Consider the following 19,011-nt stretch of genomic DNA (forward strand, 5'->3'; position numbering starts at 1 on the left):
AAAGTTGCAGTCCTTGACCTTCTGCAGCAAGTGCTTCAGGTCTTCCTCAGTTTCAGCAAGCAGGCTTGTGTCATCTGCGTACCACAGATTGTTCATTAGTCTACCTCCAATCTTGATGCCACACTTCTCCTCAGAGAGCCCAGCCTCTCGAACAATCTGTTCCACATAGAGATTGAAAGGATAGGGAGATAGGACACATCCTTAATGCACACCCTTCCCAATTTTGAACCATACAGTGTTTCCTTACTCTGTTCTGATTACTGCTTCCAGGTCAAAGTATAGGTTTCGCATAAGCACAATCAAGTGTTCTGGGACTGGGATTCGACTTGATTGGACCCAAATATCAGTAATATTAGGTCTCTAGGTGGTACGTATGATTTGTGCTCAATGACTAACCTAAAGATTGGTGGTTCCAACCCACTCAAAGGTTATGGTACTGCAGAAAAAGTCCCCATGACATGCTTCAGTTAACATCATAGCCACTAAGTCTCAAGATCATAATCTCTGGAAACATCAAAGCCAAATGGCATAACAAGACACAAAGATAATGTTCTATATCCTACTTTGGTGAAAGGAGTCTTTAAAACATCTCAGTAGCCATCTGAGGTATAACTCTTAGTCTCTCCCTTTCTGGAGCAAAAGAAACAAGAAAACAAGACACCAGGTAGTAATTAAACCAAAGGATCAAAGACCCTGCACACTTCCACCTCTATGATCCTGTGACCAGAAGAACTGGTTATACCTCACATGGCTACTCAGATGTACTATGATTTGTGCTCAATGACTAACCTAAAGATTGGTGATTCAAACCCAATGGACAGCAGTAGCAAGTCCTAGACACTATGAGAGAAAGATGTGGAACAAAATGAAAAATAATAAAAATGGACAAGTTGATGGTTGAAAGGGATGCATGGAACCTCCAAGACTATGGCACTTTATCATACTTTTAGCCTGGAGATAAACTCTCCCCTGTGGGCCCAACTTTCAGCCAAAGGATAGACAGGCCTCTAAAGTGAAAAATACTGCAGAACTCACCCTAAGAACTGTTAACCAAACAAGAGCGAAAGGGCAGCGTTTCCCTGAGATAAAACCCAGAAGGCTGGAAGGGTGGAGGTGGCATTAGGATAGATGGATGAATGGAAACAGGAATAAAAGAGAGGAAACAGAAAGAATATGGTTACAACGTGGGTATTTAGTTAGATCTGAAACAAACTATATTTGAACGGTTAATGGAAAACCAATTTGCACTGTAAACTTTCACTCAAACCTACAAATCAAGTGAACCTCAAATTTCATAACTCTGGGCTCAGAAGGAATTGATTAATTGAGAATTAGTATCTGACTATCATAATAAAATTAAATAAATTAAAATTCATTAACATACTTGCTAAAAAAGGTAGTGAGTAGCAAGAAACTGCACTACAATCCCAAAGGCACACAATTTGAATCAACCAGCTGTTCCATGAGAGAAAGATGAGCAGTTTTCTTCTCCGCTATTTATTGCCTTTGAAAATCTGCCAGAGGGTCAACTATGGGTCTTTTCCAACTATATGGAATGCAACAAACAACAAACAAGTCTAGGTCTACCCTTTAATAAACAGGTTGTCATAAATTGAAATTTACTTGATAGCAGCTAATAACAAAAATACTAATATTGGCATTTTAATTTATGACATTTATTAAACCTATAGACATTCTCTATGGCCTGGGTTTTTCAATTGAAAGCTAAATTTAATGATGTAAATAATTTTGAATGATATTGTTGTTTGTTGTTATATGCCATTGAGTTTCCTACGACTCCTAGCAAGCCTATGCATAACAGCCCTAAACTCAATCTCTTCACCATCTATCATGATGCTGCCATTCAGCCCCATGGGGAGAATCTTTATTTTCGTGATGTTGAGCTTGAATCTATACTGAAGGCTGTAGTCCTTGACCTCTGCAGCAAGTGCTTCAAATCTTCCTCAGTTTCAGCAAGCAGGGTTGTATCATCTGCATAATGCAGACTGTTGATGAATTTTTCTCCAATTCTGGTGCTACATTTCTCTTCCTACAGTACAGCCTCCTGGATGGTCTATTCTACATAAAAGCATTAAAAGAAGATGGAAAGAGTATACAGAGTCATTGTACCAAAGAGAATTGGTGGATACACAAAAAGTTCATATGGGCAACATTTGGGCAAGATTCTGTGATGATAAAGAAGTTAAATCTGCTCTGAAAGAATTGGCAAAAAAACAAGGCCTCAGGAATGAACAACATACCAATTGACATATTTCAACAGACATTGCCCTGAATGTACTCACAAAGTTGTGCCAAGAGATCTGGAGGACAACCACCCAGCCATCTGATTGAAAGAGATCTATATTTGTTCCTATTCCAAAGAAAGGTGATCCGACAGTGTGGAAATTATTGAACAATATCATTAATATCACATGCAAGCAAGATTATGCTGAAAATTATCCAAAAACTACTATAACAGCACATCAACAGAGAACTGCCTGAAGTGCAGGGTGATTTTAGAAGAGGCCATGGTACTAGGCATATTATAGCTAATGTTAGATGGATCTTGACTGAAAGCAGAGAGTACCAGAGGAATATCTATCTGTATTTCATTGACTATGCAAAGGCATTTGACTGTGTGGATCACAACAAACTGTGGCTGACTCTGAGAAGAATGGGAATCCCAGAGCATTTGATCATGCTCCTGCAAAACCTATACTTGGCCCAAGAGGCAGTCGTCAGAACAGATCAAGGAGACACTGCATGGTTCAAAATTTAGAAGGGTGTATGCCAGGGATATGTCCTATCTCCATACCTTTTCAACTTTTCAACCAATTTTGAATAGTGATATGAAATTTGAGGTTTATTTAGTAAGAGCCCACATGAGATATGTCTGCTATTGTTGAGCTGTTGTTAATAATTAGTAGCTGTGGGCAATCAGGATGTGCCTATTTGCAAATGACACCTAATTGGCATTACTTTGGTGTATTAGCAACATCAAAGAAATGCATAAAAGGAAGTTCAGGCTCTCATTCTTTTGGAGCCAGTATTATATAGTATTGATCATTTCATCTATTACATTAAAATGCTATTAGAATATCTGTCATTTCAAACATATATATATGTAAACTGACATCTATTTCGACGTACATGTAATTCTGTATTCTTGTACACAAGGCAATCCATTCTTCAGAAAGAAAGCGGGTAGTGAGCATATCACCCTTCAACTTCCAATCTGCTGCTCTAACATCAATAAGTAAATCTCATTACCAATTAAGCTGCCTGCGTGAGAACCCATCAAATATCTCCAAAGTGCGCTGGCTTCCTACATCTAATTACAAATTGCAGAATACTAATTTTGGTGTCAATCAATGTGAGAACCAGTGTGCTGCACTAACACTCACTGGGGGGCACTGAATATCAATTTCTCTCTTTGCCGCTCGTGTAGACCATGTCCCCGCCCCCAAAGCGTCTATTTTAACATTTGGGCCTATGTGTGTGAGTATTATTTTCTACTTTTTAAGGTAAAGGGTAAGTTTTCCTATATCTTTTATAGTACAAATAACTCTTTTAAGTATTCCATCACTTGAAATAATTCTTTTCCTCACACTTAATGTTTTTAGTAAAATAAGTATGACTTTGTCTCTGATCTTTGTACACTGTGGATTTTTATTAGTTTTCCATTGTTGCACCTCCTAGCTGCGTTAAATCCTGAATTTTACATTTCTTTTTAATATCTACTCCCTCTAGCACAGTCTTACAGGATTTCTCTTTTCTTTGCTGTACAGAAAAACACAACAGAGTAAATGTGGGTGTAAGTTTTGACGATGTCACTGCTTGTGAGACTTTCAAGGGCTTTGCTTTCTGTTTAGTATGATTGGGGTCAGTACTTAACTGAAATTCAGCAATGTGGAGTGTTGAACTCTGTGCTGTCCTATTCAGTCCTTGTGAGATGCTAGTACCCAGTCTGCACTTTCACTTACAAAATTATCCTAAGTGTTTGCAAAGTGAATGTTGCCTGTCAGTAATGGCAGTTACCTTTAAACCAAGAACATTGAAAACTTTTAAGTTTTCTAGAAAAGCTTGCCCTTGAATACAAATATATTATTGTTTGTTGCTGTTGGTACTGTGTGATTGGTCCTAGCTCATAATAATTACATTCATTTAATATAATGGAATGTTGCCCAATCATGGGTCATCCCCACAAATATTGCTGTGTTTGAGCCATTTACAACAGTAACTTTGTCAGTCTACCTCACTCAGTTGTTTTAGTTGCCACTGAATTGAGTATGATTCATAGTGACCCTGTAAACAATTAGCCTAAACCCTGTCCTATCCTGTGCCATCCTTACAATCTCTGACATATTTGAGCCCATTGCTGCAGTAATTGTGTTGATTTATTTCATCGAGTGTCTTTAAACCATGCTGTTTCCTTGCTCTGTTCAGACAAGTTTCTTGGTCTAGGTTTCACATAAACACAGTTAAGTGTTCCGGGATTCCCATACTTTTCAATGTGAGCCATAGAGTGCTATCATCCACACAATCAAATGCCTTTGCATAGTCAAGAAAACACAAACAGATAGTCTTCTGATATTCTTTGCTTTAAGTCAGGATCCATCTAAAGTCAGCAAGGATGTCCCTTGTGCCACAACCCAGCTTGAACTTCTGGCAATTCTTCGTCAGTGTACTATTTGGTCTAGCTGTTTTTAGACATCTTCAGTAATATTTTGCTTACGTGTGATATTAATGATTTGTTCAATAATTTCCACATTCTATTGTTTCACCTTTGTTGGGAATGGGAACAAATATGGATCTCTTCCAGTCATTTAGTCAGCCAGCTGTCCTCCAAATTTTGTGGCGTAGAGTGGTGAATGTTTAAGAGGTGATAATCTCCACTCTCCACCTTTGAGACCACCATCTTTGCATAAGTGGTTATACTCTCCGCTCACTACCTTTGTCTGTCAGTTTGCTGTACTAAGATAACTTACAGCTTGCTTTGGTTTGTGGAAGCTACAGCACTCGTGCTTTAAATGCCAGAAGGGTCATCCATGGCAGACAAATTTCAGGAGAGGTCCCAGATTAAGATAGACTAGGAAACAGCATTGGCCATCTGCTTCTGAAATAATAAGCCTCTGAAAATCCTATGAACAACAGAGGACTATAGTCTTAAAGGTGGGGCCCAGATTGGAAGCCAATCCAAGTGAGGAGAAACAGCTACAAGCACCTTTTGATAAATAATATTTGGAATGTATAAAGTATGAATGAAGAAAACCTGGAGGCTGTAAAAAATATGGTAGAACACATGAAGATCAACATTGTAGGCATTAGTGAATTTATACAGATGCCCACAGGCCATTATGAGCCAGACAATTGTATGCTCTATTATTCCAGGAATGAGAAATTGAGGTAGATTGGCACTGCATTCATAGTGAAAAAGAAAATTCCAAGATTTATCCTAAAGTACAACTGACTGTTCATTGAGTTTTCAAAGACAGTAAGTCACCCAGGAAGAGATTGCCCATCTTTCTCCCTCAGAGAAGCTGGTGTATTTGAACCATATTCCCTTGGCTGGCAGTGCATCTTCTTACCACTAAGCCATCAGAATTAGTGGTAATAAACTGCACTGTAATCACGAAAGCACACGATTTGAATCCGCCAGCTTCTCCTTGGAAGAAGGATGGGCATTCTCCTCCCATGTCATTGTTGTAGTTGTTGTTGTGTACTGTAGAGTCAGAACTGACCTATAGCTGAGCCTCCAGTGGGTTTTAAAAGGCAGTTAATCACATGGGAACAGCTGATGGCCTCGAACCACTTGCCTTCGGGATTACAGCACACCTTCTTCCTAGTAGGCCATTACTGCCTCAGGGTCAACTGTGGGTTGATTCTGACTCGATGGAACATAACAACAACAATATCCTAAAGTACAATATTGTGACTTGAAGGATACTATATATATACATACAAGGAAGGTCTGTTAATATTATTCCAATATTTGCACCAATGACTAAAGCCGTAGCGGAGGAATTTGAAGATTTCTATCTCTGATACTGGTAAGAAACTGTGCTGCAATCCCAAATACAATGCGGTTTGAATTCTTCAGATGCCCCACAGGAGAAGATTGGATTCTTCCACACAATTTATTGCCTTTGAAAACCCACTGGAGGGTCAGCTATGGATTGTTTCCTACTCAACAGCAAACAATACCAAGAGCAACTTTTGTCGTTCTAAATTGACTAAATGTGCAATCAAGATGCATTAATAAATATTGGGGATGGAATACAAAAGCTGGAAACAATGAGGAAAGAATGGTCTTTGGAAAGTCTGGTCTTGGTGATAGAAATTAAGCTAGTCATCAAATGACTGAATTCTGTATGTTCAGTTATTTATTCATTTCAAATACATTTTCTAAGGAGGAAAAAATCATCCATAGAAGGAGACTTTACTCATGGACCTCACCTGATGGAGTGCATTAGATTGACTTCAACTATGAAAAGAATCGCTGGAGAAACCCAATACTAGCTGTCAAAACAAGGCCAGGTACTAATCATGAAAAAAACAATCAATCCCTCATGGACAAGTTCAAATTTGTCCATGAAGCTGAAGAAAAATAAAGCAAGACCACGAGAATCCAAATATAATTCTGAGTCTCTCTGTCCCATCATTCCGCTTTTCTCTGACCATTTATCAAGCATGATGTTCCTCACGACCTGGTTCTCCTGATAACATGCCCAAAAATATGAGAGCTGTTACGGCTTCTCTGCAAATCATTTGCTTTTTACCAAAATATGTGAGATGAATATAGATAAACTGATTATAATTTAATACCACTCGATAACTCAGAGATTTCAGGACAGATTAATGTGGGAAAGAAAATTCTTGGAGCTAGATTCTGTTACATAATAACTGTGACAATTTCACTCATTCCTGCAGTAAATACATAATGTGTGTCTATTGCTTCTCAGCCTTTTGATTAAGATCAAGTGTAGTATCATATGTGTGTATAAATTATGTGTTGGGGGGACACGTGATAAGCCAGAATTAATGCTTATTTTAGTAGATCTTGGATCCTAGAGGGAAAGGACGACATGAGCAGATTATGAAAAATGATCAGTATATAATTATTGACCATAGTGAGATGAGTAGGGAGCTCTAGTGGCCTAATGGCAAAGAAGGTGCACTGCAATCCCAAAGGCATGTGGTTCGAGGCCACCAGCTGCTCTATGGGATAAGTATGAGCTATCTCCTCCCATGCGATTAATTGCATCTGAAAACCCACTGGAGGGTTTCAGCTATGGGTCGGTTCTGACTTGATGGTATACAATAACAAGTGAGATGAGAACAAAGGACAGGATGCTATGAACAATAAAGCTAATTTAAATGTGAATGGTCAGGGAAGGCCTATGCTAGGAGGATACATTCAAACTATGACTAGAATATGAGAAGGCAAAGAGTAAAGAACAGCATTCTAACCATATGGAAAAGTACACGTGAAGCTCCTCAAGTTGATGCCTTTACAAGCTGAAAGAAGTCCAGTGAAGTAGAACATAGTAATTTAGACAGAGTGAAGAAAGAAGAGATTGAAATCACCAGCGCCCAGGTGGCAAAGGTCTATGGCTTTTTTAAAGGTAATCATGTATCCCAGTTTCTCTGAACACATTTTTTAGGCCTGTTATCCTGATAGAAGTTTTAGTAGCTCTTCTGTTACCACTTTTGGCTTTATTTGGACAAAAATTTATAAAGATACTCTAATAATATTCAACAATATATATACTTTGAGTGGGTAGCCTTTGATGAGTTGTTGTGATTTCTTTTTTTTTAAATAATAACATTTTATGGTGTTCCTGTTGAAATTTGATGAGTTTTAAGGCAGTGACTGATAACAACACTGTCAAATTATCATGTGGGGTGGTCACAGTAGTTGTTGTTACTGAGTGCAGTTGAGTATGAACGACAGATCTGAGCCCTGTCCTAGCCTGTGCCGTCCTCATCTCCTCTGCCATACTTGAGACCATTGCAACTGTCACTCTTTCAATCTTTCTGGTTCAGGGTCTTTTCCCTTTCAACGATCCACTACCTTCCCAAGCACGATGTCCCGCTGCAAGGAATAACCTCTCCTAACAACATGACCCAAAGTCTGTGAGATCAAGCTTTGTTATCTTTGCCTTCAAGGAGCACTCTGACTGTATTTTCTCCAAGACATAGCTGTTTGTTTGTTTGTTTGTTTGGCAGTCCATGGGATATTTGGAGAGAATACAGGGAGACAAGTTAGTAGGCTTTTAGGAGATTAGAAGACAGATGATGTCAGCTTGAGCTAGGATGGTGACAGTGAAGGTGAAAAGATGTGAATAGATTTAATATGTATTTGGAGTTACTGTGTGGTTAGCTTTTAGGGATGAGTTAGATTTGGGAGAAGAGGAAGATTATCGAGAATAAGCCTTGGGTTTTTGGCAAATGAAACCTACAACTAGATGCTGGTAGGACTGAGGCTCATTAGCGTGAGACGCTGCGTGAGGAGGCATAAAAAAAAAGGATATGCCAACCTCAGAGACTAAGGGAATGGCGGGTATTTGTTCAAGGATAAGTGATTTTCACAAGGAAATGTAGAGAAGTCAATGATCCGAGACTCGGGCCCGTGTCTTCTGAATTCCAAAACTTTTATACCCAAGAAACAACCTCCCAGGTACAATTTTACTTTCATGTGAGGCTTCTTTATTATTCCTGTGAAGGGTATCAGGACCTTTGTCTTAGAGCAGTTAGTTAAAGCAGAGGCCTGACATATATTTAAATACATTCTGAACTCTCCAAACCACAGGATTTTTCTTAACAAAAAAGAAAAGGGAAAAATAGGAAATAAATGTATTGGGTGTAATTGAGACCCTCACCTGGAAGACAAGGGTTTCTGGTCTTTCTGAGGTCTCTCAAGTAGGGCACCCCAGCTAGTCAGGGAGTTATTAGAATGTCATCTTCAATCTTCAACACTTCTAGTTCCTTGTCTTCTAAAAAGAAGAAAACTCGTCAACGATCCTGCAATGTCTAGATGTCATCAGTGGATTTTCTTTCTGTCAGGGAAAGGTTTTGTCCCATCGAAGGAGAACAGCCCTCTCTAAACAGCCTTCCTTCTAATTGTCAGCAGAACTAGTTTGATTGTTAAGGTTTTCCTTTGGTGAGAAGCACATGTGTTTTGAGACAGAGCGCCACAGAAGGCTCTATTGTGTTAACTTCACTAATGTGTGCATTTTAGCGCAGCTGATGTGTCCATTTGCTATGGCACAACAGCTGGCGGCCTGGCTGACAATGCAACTGCTGTTTCAGGTACAAACAGCTGCTCTGCTACCAAATATGAGAGTCCAGGCCTGCCTTTGTACAGTTCTTTGGCCGTCACTGATCCAATATTGTTTACTGGATGGCTCTTCTCATGGAGTTGATCCCTCATTAAGTGAAGGCTTCCGATTTAAAATAATTAAAATGAATTTCAAACAGAAAGATGTGTTTGTAATAGTCATTTGTTAAGTTAAATAACGTTAAATAAGGATGATACTTACTTCTGTGGTGTCAATCAGTTTGCAAACCACGCCAGGGCCAAGAATGAAGTTTAAATTACTGTTGGTGGACTTAACCCACACTTCGTGATCAGGGTTAACATAGCATTTGCACTGGACTTGGGTGTCATGTTTACCCCAGAGTGACTTGTTCCTTTCATCCTCGTCTCTCAGCTGTCACCCCATGTCTGGAGAGTGCGCCTGCAAGCCAGGCTGGTCAGGACTCTACTGCAATGAGACATGCTCCCCTGGATTCTATGGGGAGTCTTGCCAACAGATCTGCAGCTGCCAAAATGGGGCTGACTGTGACAGTGTGACTGGAAAGTGCACCTGTGCTCCCGGATTCAAAGTGAGTGACTTGGGCTCTGGAGGAAGGAGAAATATCTCCATTGAACATGATGCAGGATGTTTTGGGGCGGGGAGGATTGGCAGAGGACAATTATTTTTATTATGATGAAAATGTAATAACAAAACATTCACCATTCACAAAGTTCCACAGTTTCTGCATTTACAACTCTATGGCATTGATTACACACATTGCTTAACTTCATCCCTATCTTTCTTTTAATTACTCTACCACCATTAAACATGTTCTCAGTGATCTCTAAGCCAAAACGCCCCTCTCCTTTCTCCTCACTTGGTAACCACTAGTTAGCTTTGCACTCTATATATTTTCTTATTTCATGTAAGTAAGGTCATCCAATATTGGTACTTTTATGACTTAATTCACTTAGTATTTTTTCAAGGTTCATCAGGACTTAATTTATCTTTATAGCTGATAAATGTTCCATCATGTATTATCCTACATTTCGTTTATCCATATAGCTATTGCTGGACACCTAGGATTTTTTCCACTGTTTGACAATTGTGTAAAGTGCTGTAATAAATATTGGTCCACAAGTCTCTGAGTTCTCACCTTCACTTCTTTTGGGTCCATATCTAAGATTGACTTTGGATGACCTTTTCAGAAGTAAATGATTAAGCTGAAATTGCATCATTAATGAGAAAAAGAATAAAGGGAAAATTACTAATAGAGCTAGAAATAATTACCTTAAAATGATGGCTGGGAAAGCTTCTAAAAATATACATGGGCCATTAATTTTTAATATAAATATATGTGATGAGTTCTAATAGAATTATTCCACAAATAATAGGTTTACTTTGTTTCATAAACAATAAGAAACAGATATGATATTTTTATTGACAATTTTTCAAATTTCAATTCTATGCACTTTGAAGACAATGAGTATGGATTAGTTATTTTTTTAAGTATATTGCATGGTTAGTTAAATGTAAGATTTTAGTTGTTTTTTAATTAAAAGTGGCCTCTGCAAAAATGTACATGCTAAAAGGTAGACTTTTGCCTAGTGTTTTTAGAACTGCTTAATCTCAAACTAAAATGCATTGTTTTTAAAGCAAAATGTGTTATTAAAAAATGATTTTGCTCCATTTTAAGGGAGTGAATGTTACATTGTGAAGATTGCAGGTGATTATTCCAGAACATATAACGTAGAACGTGTGGATTGTAAATTCCCAAATCAGAGAGGTTCTTAATAGTTTTATGCCCCACATCATTATGCTTTGGTTGAACTCCACTTGAATCAGCTTTGCCTTAAGAACGTTGATCCTGTTTTCATGAGCTATAACTCCAGTCAACTTTTGGAACCCATGTCTATATTTAATGTTCAAAGTCTGATAATCAATTGAATCAACTGCTGGCTGAGCATGAGTCCTAGTGCTTTGCTCTTTATACACTTACAATATTACATTTTATGCCAGGAAACCTAGGGAGCACCATGATGAATGCACAATTAATATTTATGTTTATTTTTAACATTCGTTTCATAGTTAACATTAATTATTGAGTACAAAGAGTTTTGTATTTATGACCAAGGCTGAAATAATAAAAGCAACAAGTTTTATGGGCTTTATTTAATACCATATCCTAAATGAGGCTAAAGGTTCTTGACGTTTTGGAAGAGGGATTCTTGCCTTCTTTGCAGGAGTACCAGATTTTATTCATGACCAGTGCACACCAAGAGAAGTCACCACCCGTATGGCAGTGATGACTTGCATGTTGCTATGATGCTGACCAGTTTTCAATAGAGCTTCCAGACTAAGATGGATTAGGAGAGAAGACCTGGTTTTATCTACGCATGGAAACGAGCTAGGGAAGTTCCTATGGATCACTGCAGTCTGGTCTCCAGACAAAAATAGGATGGGGAGGCATTTTATTCCATTATCCATGAGGTCATCATGAGTCAGGGGCCAACTCCATGGCAACTAATGACAACAAAACCAAAATATATTCTACCTGTCATTGCACTTGAATATGTAAGATTTGAAGAGTGGTGATATTAAAACAACTCTTAAGTGTTGTTGTTGTTAGGTGCCATTGAGTCGAGAATGACTCATGCCAGCCCTGTGAACAACAACAGATCTGAACCCTGTCCTATTCTGTGCCATCCTCATAATCTCTGACACATTTGAGCCCATTGCTGCAGTCACTGTGTCAATGCGTCTGGTTAAGGGTCTTCCTCTCCTTTGATGTACCCCCACCTTTCCAAGCATGATGTCCCTCTCCAATGGATATCGCCTTTCCTAGCAACATGCCCAAAGTATGTAAGACAAAGTTTTATCATCTTTGCATCCAATGAGCATTCTGGCTTTGCTTTCTTCAGGACAGATCTGTTTGTTCTTTTGGCAGTCCACGGAATATTAAACACTTTTCTCTAACACCACAGTTTAAAGGTATCAGTTCTTCTGTTATCTTTATTCATTGCCTAGCTCCCAGCAGCAAAACAAGTGACTGAAAAGACCATGGGGCAAATCAAGTACACCTTAGTCCTCAAACTGGCATCATTAGTCTGTAATAATTTGGAGAGATCCCTGACCACAGACTCCCAGTGCAATATGTCTCCTGATCTCCTGACTGTGGATATCAAGTATATTGATTGTTGATCCAAGATTAAAGTACTGACAGATTCAAACTTTTCTCCATCTTTCATCATGATGTTGCCATTTGGTTCAGTGGCGAGGATTTTTGTTTTCTTGATGTTGAGATGCCATGCATATTGAAGATTGCAGTCTTTCATCTTCTACGATAAGCACTTCATGTCCTACTGACTTTCAACAAGCTAGGTTGGGTCATTTGCATAACAAACTCTTGAGTATAACATTAAAACTGGAAGGGAAGTCTCATTAACATCTTCTGATATATTCATGTGTATTTGTGCAACCTTAAACTGCATACATTATCCTGTTTGCACCATCCAGGGAATTGACTGCTCTACCCCATGTCCTCTGGGGACCTATGGAATAAACTGTTCCTCTCGCTGTGGCTGTAAAAATGATGGTGTCTGTTCCCCTGTGGATGGCTCTTGCACTTGCAAAGCAGGTATGACTTGGTGAATGAGTCTTGTATTAACTTGTGATTCTGTTATATCTTAAGTCACAGGTAAGAAGCCTTCTCTGGATGGCTCCTGCTGTGTTTGGTGCATGACCTTGTCTAGTGTCTTTATTCTTGGGTCATGGGAGGAGGTTTGTTAGATGGTTCCTGAAATCTCTGCCTCCTTCAAAAATCTGTCAGTCTATGAACTTTTGGGTAGAGTCCACTAATGGACATGTGTCCATGGCTCTAAACATGCTGGCCTGAAGTCATCAAAAGGAATATAGCCAAGCACTGATTTTATGTGAGAACCAGACGGTGCTCATCTGTAGGTGCTGTGATAGCCAAGATCCTTCCAACTCACTGTGCATGGCTCATGGCTCCAGCTTTAAAAAAAATAAAATTGTTCTTTAGAGAAAAAAAATTCTTTCTCCTTGCAATTACAAGTATTTCACTTTCCCCAGTATAAAGAAAACTCAGCATTCTGTGGTGCACATCACTGAACATTGAAAGTGCCCCAACTGCAGAGCTCTTGCCCAAAAGCTCACATAGGTGTTCAGGTACGCACGTGGTGCTGGTGGCTGTGTGCTGTTTAGTCAGAACCAACCAATAGCTGACCCTCGAGTGGATTTTCAGAGACAGTAAATTTCATGGGCGGAGATTGGTCATCCTCCTACAGAGCAGCTGGTGGATTCAAACTTCTTGCCTTTAGGATTGCAGTGCAGCTTTCTTACCAGTTGGTCACCAGGGCTCCCTTCAGATACTTATGGTGCCTTTTATTAATTTCTTATGGGGCCTTAAATAGCAGAACCAATACTTGATGCTCCTACTGAGTCTAGAGGACACTGCTGTGCATCTCCAAGACATTTCTATGGGAAAACTTGGTGTGGGCAGGCTCTGGAAACACCCCTCACCACATGTCTTTGTTGCCTCTTATGCTCTGGCGTCTTGTCATGACAGGCTGGCACGGGGTGGACTGCTCAATCCGCTGCCCCAGTGGCACATGGGGCTTTGGCTGTAACCTAACATGCCAGTGCCTCAACGGAGGAGCCTGCCACACTCTGGATGGGACCTGCACGTGTGCACCTGGATGGCGTGGGGAGAAATGTGAACATCTCTGCCAGGTACATTCTGACCAGTGAACCAACACGGAGTGACTGGGGAACTTATAACAGAGAGTTCACTTAATTTTGCAGGTTTTCTGATTTAAATTGGGTAAGTCTAAACAAAACTTCAGTAACTGCTAAATAAATTGAAGTGTTTTAGGCTCAAACTGGATATAGAATTGGAAATAGCATAGCTGTGGAGGGTGGATTGGGAAGCTTTATGGGAAATGCTTCCCTCACCCCTATCTGCTTCCTACTCCTCTTTATTTTTTTCTCCCTTCATTCACCCATCTCTTGGTGGCAGCCAGTCTACAGTGTTTGTCAGACCCCCTGTGTATGTCTGTCAAATCTTCAAATATTTTGTTTCTATTATAATGGAAATCATGCACTCTTTGGGGTAGAAAGTGGCAGTGAATTGAAAGGGGGTGGTGACTAGTGTCACAGAAATGCTCAGTGAGATGGTGAAAGGAGGTTTAAAAACAGCTGTCTTTTAATGTCAATATCTCCACAGCTACAAGAATCTCCAAAGGTCTCGCTACTTCACCTCTGACTCTATTCTGTTGGCTTACTTTTGAGTGTTTTTGTCATTAGAAATTCTACATTGGGTTTACTGCAGGTTGTCAGGGTACAAATGGGAAGTACACTCTGTAGCAACATACTGGTTTCTCTTTCTTCTTGTAACACATGGCCTGCTCCTTTCTTCTTTCCTATCATTTTTCCTTCACACTGAAATCCTTTTCTCCTGGACATTCTGTTGGTGGGGTACACTTCCCCTTGCAGGAGATCACTCTGAAAGTTAAGGATCAGGGTACAGGAAGAGAGCCTTCTACTGGGTCTTTTTTTTCTCTCAGGCCTCCCTCTCTTAAGTACAACCCACTTCTTGAGATGCGTGGGATCCTGTTCAGGATGATTCCCTGACTTCCAAGTCCATGGAAGTTAAGTTGGCTTTACTGTGTTGCATCCTTGGCCAATGATTAAAAATGGTCAGTACTTTGAGATGAACTTGAAGTTAGCTTTGCACCCTAGTCTGAATATGCACATACCGGAGCCCCAGCATAATCCTGGTTTTTCCCCCTATGTTAGCTGTGTTAATAAACCAAGAAACACCTTGTCCCATTCTAAAAGTATGAGATCAGTATCAAACCCAAACCCAGTGTCACTGAGTGAACTCAGATTTCTAGTGACTTGCCATTTGGCTTCTGAGATTATAAATCTTAGCAAGAGGGGACTGTCCATCTCCTTCCTACCGAGTGGCTGGTGGATTTGAACTGACAGCCTTTATGCTAGCATTGTAACTCAAAATGAACTACATACATCACCAGAACTTCTTTTAAATCAGTGCAGCAAAGCTAACTTCTAGCAAAAGTTCTTGTTAGGTTTCCTTGTGTTGATTCCAGCTCAGCAAATACACACAACAGAACAAAGCACTGGCCAGTCCTATGCCCTTCTCTCCCAATTTTTGCTGTTTGTGTCTGTTGTTACAATCAATGTCAATCCCACTCACTGAGGGTCTTCTTCTTTTACACTCCCCCTCTGTTTGTCTGAGCATGATATCCTTCTCCAGAAACTGGTACTACCTGATAACATGCCCAAAGTCTTTGCATTCTCACTTCTAATGGGAATTATTTCCTCAATTTTCTTTCAGTTCTTCCCTGTTTGCCGATGCCCTTTTATTTTATCTGCCATCCTTGCTTCTAACAAGACATTAATGGAGTCCAAAAACTGGTTTATTATTGTTTTCATCTTTTTTACTTTAATAATTTCTTCCAAATGAGTATGCCTTTTAGTACCCACAGTCTGCTTCATGACCCTTCTCCTGTTCTTCCCTCTTGATAGGTGGGCGGGCATGCAGTGTTTCTCCTGGTCCCTGGGCCATGTCGGGAGGAAGGAAGTGCCCTTCCTCAGTTCATTAGGACCTGATCTGAAAGGATTGGGGTATAAATGCATAGCTCCCTATTCTTCTCCTAAAAATGGAATAATCATGTCCATAAGGATTCTAGGCTCCATTGGACCACCCAAGCTGGCGTGCCTGTGATGACAGAGGAGCTGGGAGAGGAAGATTGAGCAGTGTGTGCCAAAATGTACCATCCTCGCTTAGGAGGCAAAATAGCTCATGCTGTGGAGACTTCTCTGTGGATAGGAAGACATTAACTAGGAAAGAATTAACAAAAGGTTTTCATTTTATTCTTTGTAGCTCCATGTATCTCATAGGGACCTTAGAGAAATCAACTTAATAAGAATCAAACTTCTTTTAAAATGTATTAATTTTTCAGTGTCAGAGACTTCTTATCAGGGTCATGGGCTTCTCTTTCCATTAAGTAATATTTGTTGTTGCTGTTGTTGTTAGGTACTGTCGAGTCGTAGATGACTCATAGCAACCCTATGAACGAAAGGGTGAGCACTGTTCATAGAGTTTCCGGAGGCAAGCCATTTTGGAAGTGGATCCAACTCCTGCTTCCAGGCTATTTAGAGTATAATATATTTTATGGAACCCTGAACTGTTTTGTAAAATCTTTAGGAGCAGAAAAAGAAAATGATGGATAGATAGATAGATAATTTGTTTGTTGTTGTTATGTGCTGTTGTGTTGACCACTACTCATAATGACCATATAAACAACTCTATCCTGTGCAAACCTCACTGTCTCTGACTCCCTTGAGAACATAGTTATAGTCACTGTGTGAAATCCTTCTGGTTCATTGCCTTTATTTCTTACATTAACATCCAAACATATATAAGTTGGGTCTTACCATAAAATAACAAAAGTTGTTTTTATTAACTGACATATGAAAGTACAAGAATAAGATATTAGCTTCATTATTCACACCATGATAGCAGACATCAACTAAAATATGAGTGCTTTGAAAACATGGATTTCTTTCAGGCTCCAGTTAAGGGAGTGAGTGGGGGATAAGTAAGAATACCCAAGAAGAGGTGATTATAATTGGTGTTCCTGAGAAGCGCTTTGGGAGAATAGAGGACTGTGTCTGAAATGGTGCCAACTGTGGCCCTCTTTATTTCCCATCGTGGGATTTTCTGTGCTCTTATTTCTTTCTTCAATGCTTTCTCCAACGCAGGATGGCACCTATGGGCTGAACTGTGTTGAGCGCTGTGACTGCAGCCATGCGGATGGCTGTCACCCCACCACAGGCCATTGTCGCTGCCTCCCTGGATGGTCAGGTGAGATTCGAGGGCACAGCTGGAAATGTGGTAGGAGTGAGTTAAATTAACACTCAGGCTGTTCCTTTTGACTCTAGAGAAACACACACAGTCAACTTTTCATGAAAAATGAAAATACAATAATGTGTCTGCTAAATGTACGACATGTTTTTGTGCAAGAAATATTACTGCTATATCTACTTAATCTGCTAACCAAAGATAGATTTTTTTTTATGAATCTGTGCAGTAACAGTTCTCCTGAGCCCACATGTAAAGTCCTACTGTCAGTGTTTAAATAGGAAGATGGGGAAATGTAAATTGCTGTGAAGATCTCAGCAAGACTTCTGTGGTATCTTTTGAGCAGTGAGGAAAGAATGACTGAAGGAAAAAAAGAAACCCTCTAAGAATATAACTAGGCTTACCCAGTGAGGCGTAATAGATTAATATTAAGGTGATGAATATGTGGGCATTGAAATGTTCTTTGCTGTAAATAAAAGATCTTAAACTCTCTTTTTCTTGCAACAATGCTTAAATCATGCCATATTCATAAAACGGATGAGTAGCACTTTGTTAACCATAGGGTGGAGGATTTTCCCCATTTGTATGCTTTTACGGTTCTAGCCAGAAAGTGTCAAACTAACAGTCAGCTGGAAGAATTGTCATTTTTGCTCATAATATATATGTATATATTGGAAATATGTCACTAAATGTCTCAGAAAATGGCATCTTGCTCTTCTATTTTTATAAACCAACCAAGCTTGATGTAAAAAGACAAATAAAGAAAATTAAAACCAAACTAATAGAATTTTAAACATTTATTAAAGAAAATTACCCACGGGAATACAATTGGAAAATTATTGAGCTTTAAGATGAATGAACTGAACACAGTACTATATATTAATGTCTACCAAAAGTAAAGCACTGTTGCCAGTGTACAAATATACATTGAAACTCTGTTAAACTAGAAACTGAAGTAGATGTAGGTAAGTGAATCAAAACTCTAAAAAATTATCTTTTCTTTTGAAGTCATTTTGTAAGCTCTTTGTGTGTATGCATATATCTGCATGTGTATGCATACCTATACCATTGGTATGAGATGGATTGATACAGTGACTAAGGCAATGGGGGTGGGGGTGTCAGAGCCAGTAAAACTGCCTCAGGACAGAGCAGGCTTCAGAGCTGCTGTACACAAGGTCGCCAAGAGTTGCAGGTGACTTAACAGCACCATCACAAGAACATGGAAACAGCCCAAATGCCCAACCACAAACAAATGGATTGAGAAATCATGGTACATTCTCACAATGGAATACTATGCAGCACACAGGAGCAATGATTTTGTAAATTATTACATAACTTGGGAGGAGCTGGAGAGCATTACGCTGAGTGAACTAACTCAGTCACACAAGGACAAATATTGTATAAAACCATTATTGCAGAATGAGTAGAAGGATCCAAGGGGGTGGGGGAGGGTGGAAGCAGAGGGATGAGAATGTGCAGGGGAACGGGGGATTATTCATGGAGTTGTACAATTTGATGGGTGGGGAGTGAGGGAAATTGGAAGAATCTGTTCTCAAAAACAATGTATTCGAATTTGGTAAATAAACTAGTACAAAAATTAAATTAAACTATTCTCTCCCCCATAGACTTCAATGCCATAAACATATTTCATCCAGTTTTTCTCGGCCTTATCCCCACCCCGATGCCAGCCTCATTCTACAACAGTAGCACCATACAGCATTTGTCCCTTTGTGACTGAGATACCTCACTCAGCATAATGTCCTCCAGGGTCACCCATTTTGAATAATATTGCATGAGTTCCTT

At 39.5% G+C, this 19,011-nt stretch overlaps 1 protein-coding gene across 1 annotated transcript in view; it reads left to right on the plus strand.

The window, feature by feature from the left end:
• The window catches only part of MEGF10 (multiple EGF-like-domains 10), a 207,210-nt gene that overhangs the window by 130,870 nt on the left and 57,329 nt on the right, over positions 1 to 19,011 (plus strand). The window contains exons 9-12 of the mRNA XM_006886031.1: positions 9,714 to 9,888; positions 12,816 to 12,936; positions 13,888 to 14,051; positions 17,109 to 17,211. Of these exons, the coding sequence (XP_006886093.1) occupies positions 9,714 to 9,888; positions 12,816 to 12,936; positions 13,888 to 14,051; positions 17,109 to 17,211 (563 nt within the window). The remainder of the gene's footprint in view (positions 1 to 9,713; positions 9,889 to 12,815; positions 12,937 to 13,887; positions 14,052 to 17,108; positions 17,212 to 19,011) is intronic.

The sequence above is a fragment of the Elephantulus edwardii genome, unplaced genomic scaffold, assembly GCF_000299155.1.
Source record: "Elephantulus edwardii isolate Elephantulus edwardi_28Jun2011 unplaced genomic scaffold, EleEdw1.0 scaffold00046, whole genome shotgun sequence".
Taxonomy (NCBI): Eukaryota; Metazoa; Chordata; class Mammalia; order Macroscelidea; family Macroscelididae; genus Elephantulus; species Elephantulus edwardii.